Source organism: Ranitomeya variabilis, chromosome 2 (genome assembly GCF_051348905.1).
Source record: "Ranitomeya variabilis isolate aRanVar5 chromosome 2, aRanVar5.hap1, whole genome shotgun sequence".
Lineage (NCBI taxonomy): Eukaryota > Metazoa > Chordata > Amphibia > Anura > Dendrobatidae > Ranitomeya > Ranitomeya variabilis.
The window spans coordinates 804979944-804994320 of NC_135233.1; the positions used below are offsets into that span (position 1 = coordinate 804979944).

The following is a 14377-nucleotide window of genomic DNA, read 5'->3' on the forward strand; positions in this document are numbered from 1 at the left end:
GACATTTGGTGGGTCCTGTTTTTAAGATTGGGGATAAGGTTTGGTTGTCTTCTAGAAACATTAAACTTAAATTGCAGTAGGCGAAGTAGGGTCCAAAGTTTATTGGTCCATATGAGATCCTAGAGGTGGTCAATCCTGTGGCATTTAGATTTAAGGTTCCTCCATCCCTTCGCATCCCTAACCTATTCCATAAATCCCTATTGAAGGAGTATGTCCCTTCTGCATTGTCTCCCTCATCCCTGCCTCCTCCTCTTTCTGTAGACTGGGGCCTGAAGTATTAGGTTCAGAGGGTTGTGGATTCTCAGAGGGTCCATAATTCCTTCCAGTACCTCATGCACTGGAGGGGATATGGACCAGAGGAGAGATCTTCCATCTAAAATTTCCTGGGAAGCCTGGGGGTCTGGTGGTCCCCCTTGAAGAAAGGGTACTGTCATGGTTCCACCCCTCAGTGTGTCTGGGATGCAGTTACTGACAGCTCGGCCATCCAATCCGAACCAGAGGCATGCTGAAGCTATCAGTACTATGTTTGACAGCTTGACCATCCAAATTAGTACAGGGGTGTGCTGAGCTTGACTATCCAATCTGAGACTGTGAGTCGTCAGCTGACTGCAAGTGTGCATTATTCCAGTTAATTGCCATGCTTCTTTACTGAGCTGTACCTCCCAGAACTCTGCCAGATGTACATTCAGCTTGTGAGGTTTGGTCTCTTATGCATTGAGTTCTGTATGCTTGATCTGTTGCCTGACCTTGGACTTTGTTCTGTCCATCCACCTGTTTAACTCCTTCAGCTCTGATCCATTATCCTCCAAGTCTCTGACCTTGGAACATTACCTGACTACACTTTTGTCTCTTTCTTCTGTTTATGACGTACCCTCCTGGCTTCTGACCTTGGACTCCTTGACTCATGGCTTGGCCGTGAGAAGTGACTAGCGTCACAATAAGTAGACAAGTAAATATAACAGCATGAACTATGGAAAGAGCTCATGAAAACCTGTACAGTTTATAAAATAATAGTAAAGTGAATACAGCAGTACAGAACAATGAAGACAAGTAAAAAACACACACATGTGGCCTATGGTTCAGGTGTTGTTATTTGTTATTTATGTGTAGATCTAGTTACCTGAGTCTGTCTGTACTGTACCAGCTGAATCAAGTGCTCAAAAGGACAAAGTGTTCACGTGACATCAGCACTGCAGACAATAACAGACTCCAGGAACAGCAATGGAGCCTCAATGCTGGACCTTGGGAAAGTGTGCAATGTTCATTTTTTTTTTTAAGAATAAACTGCAGCCGGATAAAAGGGGCTGTCTGAAACCGGAAACAAAACTTTATAATATAGTTTCTAAAAAAGTTTCACTGCCAAAATATACGATAAACCAGTGATGTGGAAAAATGACGGAGCCAGAAAGCAGACCTAGTAATGACCTCTATGGGTTTTACTGTACTTGTTGAATATTTAGATGCAGCAGAGATGAATATGTAGTTTGTGAGGGGCTTTGTGCACTCAGTATTCATTACTCTGCAATATCACCGCAAGCCATAAATTGGCTAAATTTAGTTCTTCTTTGTATATCTCAGCTACATCTGCTTATGTGGCTGAGGAGATCTTGCATTTTGTCTTCCAAGAATACTCAATTTAATTCCACCTTGAATAAATGATTCTTACAGTAATTAAAAATGTTTAAACAAGAACTGTATAAATGGTGTTTGTACAGATTGTTTTATTGAAACTTGTAAATGTCCTTGTACAGTTCCATTCTCCTCTGTAGCCTTCCAACAAGTACATCTGCACACATGTATCTCCCTTCTCTCCTTCCACTTGAGTTGTCAACCGCTGAGAAACGATGAGGAAGTGTTAGCTCTGTGGTTCATGGTGAAGTGTTCTGTCCAAGCTTAGGAACACAATGAAATGGAGACTAAAAACAGCACAAATGAAACAATAGGAGGCTTGAACAAAGAGCAATCTATCTGCCAGTTGCAAAATCAGTGATACCAGAAGAGCTTTTCAATCTCATTTCTCATTGCCAGCCACAGGGGGTCCCTGTATTCTTCTCCTCCCTCTTCCCCACCCAGCAGCTCATCGGACTGCAAAGAAAGAGAAACAAAGAGAGGAGGTGGGAGACGAGAGTGATGCAGGGAGCAGCTATCCAAGTCAGCCTCATCGAGTGCATCACTGAGGCTCTTATTCCAGAATCACAACCCAACTCTACACAGCTTTACAGGCAGCACTAGCAATAACAAGAGGCAGCAAACAATCCCCAGTCCTTGTGACCTGGCTGCTGCCCATGTTGTGCTGGCAGAGGCGACCTACTTGAAGATGTCTTATTGTGATGCTTACAGAATCCTGAGCACATGGATGCTGAAAAGACAAGAAGTTTCGGGGACAAGAATAACATCTATTAGATGTCTGAGCATTGTATTCTGAGGGTTAGCTGCCTGCTCTGCTCTCCTTGTCGCTGTCCAGGGCACTTAGAGTTTATCAATGAAGCAGTCCTTTGGAGATAATTGGAGCTATTTTCTGAGAAGCTAATGACATGACTTGATTTGGATTTCATGTGGCTTGGAGAACGAAGTCACTGACACGTAGAGGGGCTTTATAATGACTTTCAAGCACCCATAGAAACAATAATTGCTTTAAGTGGAGTTATGGCAATAGAAGAGCATTCCCTACAGCTGCAGCCTGTCTTCTCTTCCTTCATACTATGTAACTAAGATTAAGCAATTGCATGGGAATTGTAATTCTGGTTTACTTGTGTCTTTTGGATTCCCCTCACCTCATTGGAGTTTACTTTATAAGAATATTAAGGTCGCTTGAGTTTTATTCTCCGTTAGACTTGGTTTTACTTTTCTAAATAACAGGATGAAGTCTTTCTTCTACAGTCGCTTCTTCATTCTTCTTCCTTGGGTATTGATTGTTGTTATTATTATTGATATTGATACAAGAAGACCTTCTAATTCCAATAGGGTACCCACTGCCCGCCACTATTCTCCATACTGGAAGCATAGGATTGGTCGTGCAGCTTTGATGAGACCCCAGCCAAGTGACACCAGCATGGCTTCATGGACCTCTAATCAAGAAGTGTTGACCAGCACCGATAACCAGTGGGCAAAGAATAATAGTATGCCTGTTGTATATGCCATTACCCCTACTTATAGCCGTCCGGTGCAGAAGGCAGAACTTACTCGCCTAGCCAACACATTCCGGCAGGTCCCACGTTTACATTGGATAGTGGTAGAGGACGCACCACATCCAACAGATTTGGTCACTCGCTTTTTGGCTGGGGCAGGTGTAAGGGCCACTCACCTGCATGTGCCCACACCAAGGAGATATAAACGTTCTGGTTTACCCAGAGCTACAGAACAGAGGAATGCAGGACTGGCTTGGCTTAGGCAGCAATATCAACCTAAGACACCTCATCATCCTCAGCGCTCAGGAGTCCAAGCCCCTGTGCAGCAGGAGAACCCAGCAGGCGTTGTCTTCTTTGCAGATGATGATAACACTTACAGTCTGGAGCTTTTCCAGGAGGTATTTTCCTACATGTGTCAATTTTCCATTTTTCATCTCATTACCACTATCACATTGGGGCAATTTCTTTTTACTTAAATGCATGTATTTGGGGATAATAATGATTTTTGCATTTGAGTTTAGCTAAACGTTTTGCACTGTTTTGCTTTTACGGTCATTTTTTTTCCTGCACATTCAACTTTGATGTGACCTGTGGTCATAAATGATCTCAACTTTGATGTTGTCTGTGATCATACACCAGTTGAGACAAACTAAAAACAGACAGAAAAAAAGAGTAATAAACTCTGCCATTGATTAGTCAGAATACTCTGGCCGATGGATTTTATCAGTTAACTCATTCTGCAGCCAGCAATATTCAGTGCAATACAGAGGCAATAGAAAGCATTTTTAATGAAGCCAAATGATAAATTATGATTTTTAGCCAAAACTATATGTATTTAAGTAAGTAAAAAAAAATTGTCCCTAAACCTGGACAACCCCAAAAAGTCTATGTGGTGTAAATGTTATTCAGCTTTGAGATGCTTGATGATGGGAATAGTATAACAGGTCTCATAGATAGAAGTTACCTGTCTGACACTTTCAGCACTGGGGCTTGTGGACAGTTCCAAACACACTTACTACCGCTGATGCCTCCAGCAAACTTGTAGATTCCAGCAACACCCTGCAGTTCCTCTCCCTAAAGAGTTGTACAGCTGGCATATGTGGAATATGACAGTAAGCAGGCTGGTCTTACAAATTGCTTTATCATATTAAAAAGCAGATTAATATTTACATGTACAAACTATTATTGGCTTGAGATGATCTTACACGTATTGAATGGAAAATGCATTTCTTTGTTAAATTATATATTTAGATAATATTACAAATGATTAGTAAGATAATACAGGCATACATTACATGCAACAGGTTTATTAATGGTATTTAAGCTCAAATACTTTGGAATATAATGTACAATACCGTGGGCTATCATTGGGTATTGGTGGAGTGCAATGCAAAACTGTATACTGACCTGTGTCCAAAATGGACAGCCTCATATATTGTGATGGGGATGTGCAGCACAACAGTCCAGTGCGTTTAGCACAACATATTCAAAATTATTAAATTCACAATATTTTATGAGCAGAAAAATATTTTTACAGTAACCGGAATTATGGAACTGTCTGCAGAGGGAGTCAGTGTGCCAGTTTCGGAAAATTTGTTCTTCGTGCTCAGTGCTCTCTCTTAGTAAGCTGTGTCAGTTATAAGAATGTGTGAATGTGTGCAATGCGCTTTAATTTGTGGCTCCTCCTAAATTCACAGCAGAGTTAAAGGTTTCATTTTATAACTGGAGAATGAAGGTTTTATAATTTTATGGAATACTAATTGGTCATATCTTAATAAGCTCCCTATGAAAACTATTTAGTATTTATACAGTAATTTGTAAAAGTTTTACGCAGTTGCGAAAAAATGCTGCAAAGTAAGAATGCTTTCAAGAATAGAAATTATAGTTTATTTTTATAAATCAAAATGAAATTCGAAAAACAAATATAAATCAAATCAATATTTAGTGTGACAACTATTTGCTTTCAGAACACCATCAATTATTGTTGGTACAAATGCACACAGTTTTTGCAGGAACTAAACAGAGAGGTTGTTCTAAACATTTCTAAGAACTAACCACAAATCTTCTGTGGATGTAAGCTTGCACAAATCCATCTGTTTCTTCATGCAATCCCAGCCAGACTCGATAATGTTGAGATCAGAGCACTATAGGGGCTATATCAGAACTTCCAGGACTCCTTGTTCATCTTTACACTGAAGAAATGTTTTAATGATATTGCCTGTATGTTTGGGCTCATTGTCTTGCTGCAGAATAAATTTGGAGACAATCAGATGTCTCCTAAATAGTATTACATGATGGATAATTATATCTCTGTATTTCTCAGCATTAAAGACATATGAAATGGGAATGTTGAGGACCATAGACACAGTGGTCGGCCAAGGAAACTTAGTGCAGCAGATGAAAGACATATCATGCTTATTTCCCTTCAAAATTGTAAAATGTCTAGCAGTGCCATCAGCTTAGAACTGGCTGAAACCAAATGCACGCAGCTACACCCATGTCCTTCCCTTGCAAGTTTGGGGATGTATCTTGATTTTTTCGTCTGGAGGAAAGTAAGCATGATGTGTATTTCATCTTCTACACTAAACTTTTTTAGCTGAACACTACATCTACTTCCCACAACTTTGTCCATTTCTTGTTGCTTCTTGAAAAGAGATTGAACTGCACATGTTGAAACCTCAATTTGCTTTAAAATTGTTTCCTGAGAGAGACCTTGCTGATGCAGTATAACTACCTTGTTGCTGTACTCAGTCTTCCAATGATGTATTACCTGTGACATGAAAATGTTTTTCACAACTTCACCTTTGTAGCAGAGCTGGATGTTCCTCATCCAACTGTAGGCCTGCTACACAGCTGTTTCATTTAATTACTGTTTTCAGCTTGCATGTGAAAATAATGATCATTATCACCTGTTTGGTGTAATTAATGAATAAAACACCTGACTTTGTGCAAGTGTACCTAGAGAAATTGCTGCTGTTTTGAAGGCAAAGGATGGTCACGCCGAATAATGATTTGATTTAGACTTTTCCTTTATTCATTCGTTTTGCATTTTGTTAACTGATAAAAATAAACTATTAACACATTTATTTACTATTCTCACTTTTTCAGTATTTTTCCCACAACTGCCTAAACATTTAGCATCAGCAGGAAGGCATGTGTGGAGCAAGGGCTTTGGAACACTTGAGACCACAGGTACACAGCAAAGTTCAAAACAACAGGCAGATGCAAGCCAGGAGTAGATAGAGGTGTACAACAAAACCAACAGGATTACAAGTCTTAATATCAAAACACGATCTGTGCCTTGGTGGGCCTTATATAGACCTTGGCAGATGATGTAATGGGATCACACCGGGCCACTTGTAAAACTCAACTTAGAGCACAGGAAAAGGCAGCGACCCATAGGGGAAGGTGGTGAAACCCTGCAGAGCTGAGACAGTCACATAACACAACAGAGAAGCAAAATATTACCTGGGATTATTTTTAACATGGAGTAATTCCATAACTTTTTCCTCCAATGGATCTGGAAAACTATATACCATTTACTCTTGTTTGAGGTATATTTCACAGCAATAAAATGTACAATTATTAAATAACTGTTAAATAGATGTAAAAAGGAACATCTTCTAATAAGTCTACTGATGCCGTAATTTTTGCCAAGAGTTGAGTTCAAAACACTCCAATATCACATACACATGTAAAGAAGCTACCCAGAAAAAAATCATTATTGAAGATTTATGATACCTGGGGAATAGACTTTGAAAAAATAAACCACAATAGGAAGACGATCTTTCATTTGTAGTGTTGACTTTTATTACATTTCTTAACAAAAAATCAAGACTAATGAAAGAATAGTGCAAATATATAGTGCAAATTATAGTCCCGAGTAATTTTGCACAATTTGTATTAAATGCATATGTCTGAATGAGCTAGAAGATTTCATTGATACTACTGCATTATTCATCTCTTTCCCTACAGTGGTGTTGACTGTGATGTCTTTTTTAGATTTGCATTTTCCTCCAGCTTTGCTTTGTCTACTTTTGAAGAGCTTTTTCCTATATCGTTCTATAGTTTATCATTGGTAACCATAAGAGTCTCCTATAGATTGTCATGTCTGCACTATGCACTATGCAGTGATCATTTGTTCACACATTTCCCATAAATCACTGTACATTACTGCTCCCATTACAGCTTTGAATAGCCTCATCTATAAAACCAACGAAACAAAGGAAACTTTCTAATTCAAATGGATCATTTCAAGCTTGACATATCTTGTAATGGAAAGGATTGATCTTTCTCTTGAAACTGTTATCACTCTGTCTGGTGAAAAAGGGCTGAAATATGGCAGCCATAAATAAAGCTATGGATCTCCCTCTTTGGCTCTTAAAAACGTTTGTTCTTGATAGATCATGTTGATAAAGAATTAAAGCAGCATCTTTTGTTTTGAACTGCATTCTTGTCAATACCACAAAATCCAATAATGTTTTTAACCCATTATTCTATGTTTATATAACATATGTGTATAACCATATACTGTACATGTACACTCCTCACCTTTTTGACTGTAGTAGTCATAAAAATAGAAACATATGTCTTTTTATGTCTCATTTCGATTTCCTGCGTAAAACAAATTATAAGACAGAATTTAAATGGTTTCCATTCTGAATTAAGTACATCTTAATTAATGTATAAGGTTAAGAAACATACAGTATAAATATAGTTTGTTTAGTGAGATATTCATTAAAATCTTACTTTGCAAAAGGGGTGTACTCATTTATGCTGAGCATTGTATGTGTAATATGTACTTCAACTGGCTCGTGAAGTCCAGCGTTTTGGCAGCTGATTGGCAGCGTTCTGCCTATGCACAGTGTACAAAGAAAGCTGCCAATCAGCGATGTTGGCAGGGTTAAACTGAGCTCGGCATTCAGAGATCTGCAGCAGATAAAACAGTGAATTTATGAAAATGACAACAACCAGCTCAATAAGTGGCACAATACTGGAATTAGTGTCTCTGCCTCTACATACAGTAATGCTGCTCTTAGCAAATCCCTTGTTATAGGTTCCCTGCAAATGGAGTATCACCAATTTGCACACGCTTCAGCTTCCATCACCTGTAGGGATTTCACTAACTCAGGTGCGACGGCTGACACTCAGGAGGCACGTTCCTTTAAAGTTCACAGGGTTTATTACGTCATAAACCACATGGAAAAATAACAGAAAACAAATAGCCTTTAGTTCAGGAAAAGAAAAACAAAGTGTCCAGTCCACCAGGCTCAGTCCTGTAGGCTTAACGCACTCAGGAGGGTTTCACCTCCACACATATCTCCTGTGTTAAGCATTAGCCTGTCTTATATAGAGCTAACCACACCCAGTAACCCATCACATGATTAGCCATGTGGTCTGACATCACCACAGGTCCTGGAACACACATATATACATGGTTATATACAACAAAGAAATACTCCGGGCTACATTACAGCAACAAGGCACTTATGTGGCACATACCTCCCGTCGACTACACACCCTTTAGCCATGCTACACACCCCACAGCGCTCTTGAAGTGTTCATGGGTTACCATCCTGCTGAAGGCCCACCTGGCTCCCATCATTACTTATGTAAAGTACTAAGATGGCAGTCAAAGGCTGAGCTCCAGAGGAGACCATAATTTACCCTATATACAGGGGAATTGTCATACACAGAACAAGCTATCGAAGGATCACAGGCTGAAGTTCCCTAAGGGGACCAAAAATAGAGCCCAAAATTAAAAGTTTCAAAAATATTTAAATTTTTAGCAAAATTAAAAATGACCCCTTTCCCCTTTTGCCAGTTTAAAAAAAAAAAAATGAAATACAATAATAAAATAAACACATTTTGAATCTCGTGTCACTAAAAGTCCATTCAATCAAAATATAAAAGTAATTAACCCATATAGGAACAGTTTAAGAGAAATAAAATCACCAGAAGTACTATTTTCAGTCACCACATCTTTCTTTAAAAAATGCAATAAAAAGCTAACAAAATGTTGTATGTACCCCAATTAGTAACACCAGCCTGCCACACAAAAAAACAAGCCCTTACATTTCCATGGTCACATATTTTTTTTAGTTCTGACGATTTTCTAAGCCATTGAAAAAAATCTTTATATGTTTAGCGCCACCATATTTGTACTAACCTGAAAAATCATATTGTCAGGTCATTTTTACCATATAATCAACATTGTAAAAACAAAACTCAAAAAATCAATTACAACCTTTTTTCCAAATTCATCCCATTTGCAATTTATTTCACATTTTTCAGTACATGTTCAGTTTGTCTCATTCAGTACTACAGATTGTACCGAAAAATCAAGTTCTCATACAGCTTGAGTATGTTGATGACAAAATAAAAAAGCTATGGCTTTTAGAAGAAGAGGAGGAAAAACAAAAGCTAAAAAATAAAAAAATGAAACAATATCCTGGTCTGCAAGGGCCTAAGAGTCATGCACTCCTCAATGAATCCGGTGCATCTTTCTGGGCTCCGAAATCTGAAATCTAATTCAGAGCTGGAGTAGACTTCTGATATAATTATGCCACTTCATTATGCAAATAATAGTGAATTATTTTGGTTGTGCTTGGCCCCATTCCTCCTAATATACTTTAGCCAAAGTGCTCTAGTAAAAAAAAAAAGACACTAAAGTTACACATTTTTTCTGCATTTATCCTTCATGCAAAAATGATGCTTCATACACCAGAAAAATGAGAAATGCAATCTGTTTAAAGCACCACTCCAGAGTTTTTTTTATTTTACTGCTGGAGTGGTGTCACTAATCGATGTTCCCTGCCCCTAGTATTATACTTATCAGTTGCCATCTTTATCTGTTATTGGCGCTAGTCTGGTCATTTCGTCCTGATTGTAATCTGATGGATCATTCCAGTGTTTGCTGGAGCAATTCGGATGTCACAACTCAATGTAAGTCTATGGGAACCAGAACGACTTCCTCATAGACTTCTTTTGAGAGCTTTTGATCGTTACCGCTAACTTACGGTCAGTCAGAAGTTCTGGTAACAAGATGGCGGCGCAGGACCGGGATGACAACAGCTGGTGAGTATATTGCTAAAGTAAATGTAAATATAGTAATCAAAAATCTTTATTCTGTAATTTATAAATATAAAAATAAATATCCAACATAGCAAATATAGACTAAAAAGGTGGGTGAGCCAATAAGAAAAAAATACTCCAGAGATCACAACAATGCAAAGTTACAAATACATTTATATAATTTATACAATGTAATTTTCTGGATTTTATTTTTGATATTCTATCTCTCAATGTTAAAATTAACCTACCCTTAAAATTATAGGCTGTTCATGTGTTAGTCAGTGGGCAAGCTTACAAAATCAGCAAGGGATCAAATACTTATTTCCCCCACTGTATATACCCAGTAAATAATGTGAATATGTGTGTGTGTGTGTGTGTGTGTGTGTGTGTGTGTGTGTGTGTGTGTGTGTAAAATCCGTAGCAGTGAAGACTTAAGTGAGGAATTGAGAATTTTTCTATTGTGTGAGTATGGAATGCTATCAATAGAATACATGTCTTTCTCGCTGTCTTTATCCATTAAAATGTTCCACTTAGCTGCATTTCTGTGTTCTTAAGCATGAATAGTTTTATTTAATAATGCCTTTTTTCTGTTAAAATCTAGGGCAAAAGTGCAACAGCAGATATATTTATTCTTGTCAAAGTGCAAGTCCTGACATTGCCATAACCACGAGTAATGTCAGTTCAGTAATAGTGTTGGAAAATCAAAAGTAATAGAGTTTGAGACTTTATTTGTATTACTACCTATTCGCTGCATTGTCATAGCTGTAATTTCTCTATTGGCTTTACAGATTCTAGAATATATAAAATTCATAAAAAATATGCAATATTTGTCTTATTTTTATGAATTAACCATTCTTTAGGACCATAACATTGTATGTATACATGCAACTAAATAAAATGTATGTGTACAAGGTGGGAGACCTGTCAGTGAAGGGGATCAGGGTGGGGGGAAGCCATCAGGTACCTTCCTCAGACTAGTGATCCAGTTTTTCTAAGTATGCTTACAGGTATGTCTGAAATACTGAAGTGTATAAAGGGAGAACATACTCTGCTGCCAGAGTGCAGGCAAACTGCAATTGATGCTACCCTTGTGTAGCAATATGTTATATGTTCATGTGGCCTCTAGGGGTCTCACTACTTTTATGTGTGTTCTATATTCTTTGTTTGCAACTTGTTGGATGTTGTTGTTGACTTGATTCATGTAATGGAGGTTGAGGCATGATGTGAATAAAGAGCCTGGAGATACACAAAGAGTGTGATTCATGACAGAATACATCAAACAGAACATGGTGGCAGCCGGGCACAGAACCTACAAATTCTCAGAGCTTATATGAGGCTGGAACTGCACAGATCACTGCAACTGTAAGTACAGATTCCCTGACAGTACAGCAAAATGGAGACTGGTCTGAAGCCCCCTCAGAGACTGGATGTCACTTCATGTAATCTGTCCCAGACCTGGAGACATTGGAAGGAAGAGTTTACACTGTATGTGGATCTGACTGTGGGCCCCACTGATGACAAACGGAAAGTAAAGCTGTTTTATTACCTAATTGGGGAAAATGGCAGAGAATTAGCCCACACCTTGCTCCCAGACACAGACAACCTCCTCCTAGCAGACATTGTGCAGGCATTTGATAAACACTGTGACCCAAAGAAGAATGAGACAGTGGAAAGATATAAGTTTTTCACAAGACATCAGGAGGATGGTGAAAATGTGGACAGATATCTGACAGAGCTGAGGAGACTTGCAGAAACATGTGGCTTTGGAGAGATCAGGGACAGTCTAATCAAGGACAGAATGGTGTGTGGCATAAAGGACAGTCATCTCAAAGAAAGATTACTGAGAGAGGAAGGCATGACTTTAGAGAAATGTATGCAAATCTGCAGGGCTGCTGAGCTCACACAGCACAGCCTGAAGATGATGGCAGGCACCAGTGAGAATGATGATGACAAGGTACATGCAGTATCTATGAAAGGAAAGACAGGACCAGACTACCCTTTAATCACTGTCCACTGCAAGTATTGTGGGAAAAGACATGAGAGAGACAAAACCAAGTGTCCAGCATATGGGGAAACCTGCAGGTCATGTGGTAAGAAGAATCATTCCTCTGCTGTCTGCAGGCAGGGAAGAGGCAAACAGTACAGACAGCTCCACACTGTGACACCAGACACTGACAGTGCAGAGGACATTACATGGCTACAAATGCAGTCTACAACAGAGAAAGTCAATGTAGTCGGGCAGTCAGTAGTGAAGGATGCCAAGCAGCTTTATGCAACATTCTTGTTGGATGAGAAGCCCATTAGATTTCAGCTGGATTGTGGAGCAAGCTGCAATGTAATTCCATGTGCTCTGCTAAACAAACAGGTTTCTATTGAGCCAACTGACAAGGTACTGGTGATGTACAACAAAAGTGTTCTGAAACCAATGGGGACATGTAAGCTAAAAATACGAAACCCATGTAACAGAAAGAGTTATAGAGTTGAATTTACCGTGTTACGGGGTGGTAACCATGTACCATTACTGGGAGTAAAAGCAGTTCAGGCAATGGACTTAATAAAAGTACAGTCTCAGAACATTATGTCTGTTGAAGTTGCCCAGGATATACAAAATCCAAAACTAAATGCAGAGCACAACTTGGACATGCAGAAAATAAAAGCAGAGTATGCTGATGTATTTGAAGGTGATGGGTGCTTTGAAGGTAAATATAGGCTAGAAATTGACAACACAGTGCAGCCCACCAGATTACCCACAAGAAGAGTGCCTGTAGCTTTAATGCAACCGCTGAAAGTAGAACTGCAAGATCTACAGAGAAGAGGCATGATAGCACCAGTCCATAAGAGCACAGATTGGATCAGCAGTTTGGTCATAGTGCAGAAACCATCGGGCAAGTTAAGAATATGTATTGATCCTAAGCCACTCAACAAGGCGCTGAAACGAAACCATTACCCAATGCCAACATTAGATGATGTCCTACCAGATTTATCAAAGGCTAAAATATTTTCTGTATGTGATGTAAAAAATGGATTCTGGCATGTGGCCCTGACTGAAGATTCAAGTTTATTGACAACATTTTCTTCACCATTTGGACGCTTTAAATGGCTGAAAATGCCCATGGGACTAAAACCTGCTCCAGAGATATTCCAGCAGAAATTGATGCAGGCTTTGGAAGGACTTACTGGAGTGAAGACAATAGCGGATGATATCCTGATAGTGGGAGAAGGTGAAAATATGGAATCTGCAGTCAAGGATCACGATCAGAAGATGATACAATTTTTGGTCAGATGCAGAGAAAAAAACATAAAGCTGAATTTGGACAAATTCAAATTGAAAATGACAGAAGTGGCCTATATTGGTCATCGACTGACTTCAACTGGGGTCAGAGTGGATCCTGAAAAGGTGAGAGCAATACAAGATTTGCCTACCCCTACTGATGTTTCTGGAGTACAACGATTTTTGGGCATGGTGAATTATCTCTCAAAATTTTGCAGACATCTGTCAGACATGTGTGAGCCACTGAGACAGCTAACCCACAAAGATGTGCGCTGGGAATGGACAGAAAGCCAGGAGACTGCTTTCCGAGCAGTAAAGAATGCCATTGCAGATACAGCAACCCTAAAGTATTTCGATCCAGATCGAGAAGTGGTGGTACAATGTGATGCTTCGGAAAAAGGCCTTGGAGCCACATTAATGCAGAACAAACAGCCAATTACATTTGCAAGCAGAGCCCTTACAACAACAGAGCAGGGATATGCGCAGATTGAGAAGGATCTACTGGCTGTGGTATTTGGGATGGAGAAGTTTCACCAGTACACCTATGGTCGACGGGTAACAGTGCAGTCGGATCACAAACCATTGGAGAGCATTACAAAGAAGCCATTACTAAATGCCCCAAAGAGACTACAGCGCATGCTGTTGCGACTTCAGAAATATGATGTTGACATCGGGTACTGTCCAGGAAGAGACTTACTGATTGCAGATACGCTAAGCAGAGCTTACCTTCCTAGCACAAAGGATGAGGAGGAAGACATTGAAACCATCAACATGTGTAACTACCTTGCAGTGTCAAAAGAAAAGGTCAAGCAAATCCAGATTTTTACAGAGAAGGATAAAAGTCTCCAGAGTTTAAAAACTGTCATCTTGCAGGGCTGGCCAAAATACAAGCAGCATGCTCCGA

General features: G+C 39.3%; 1 protein-coding gene across 1 annotated transcript in view; it reads left to right on the plus strand.

Moving 5' to 3' along the window:
- The first annotated feature begins 2108 nt into the window (after positions 1 to 2108).
- Positions 2109 to 14377, plus strand: part of B3GAT2 (beta-1,3-glucuronyltransferase 2) — a 285624-nt gene continuing 273355 nt past the window's right edge. Inside the window, exon 1 of the mRNA XM_077289950.1 lies at positions 2109 to 3526. Within this exon, the coding sequence (XP_077146065.1) occupies positions 2861 to 3526 (666 nt within the window). The 5' untranslated portion in view covers positions 2109 to 2860. The remainder of the gene's footprint in view (positions 3527 to 14377) is intronic.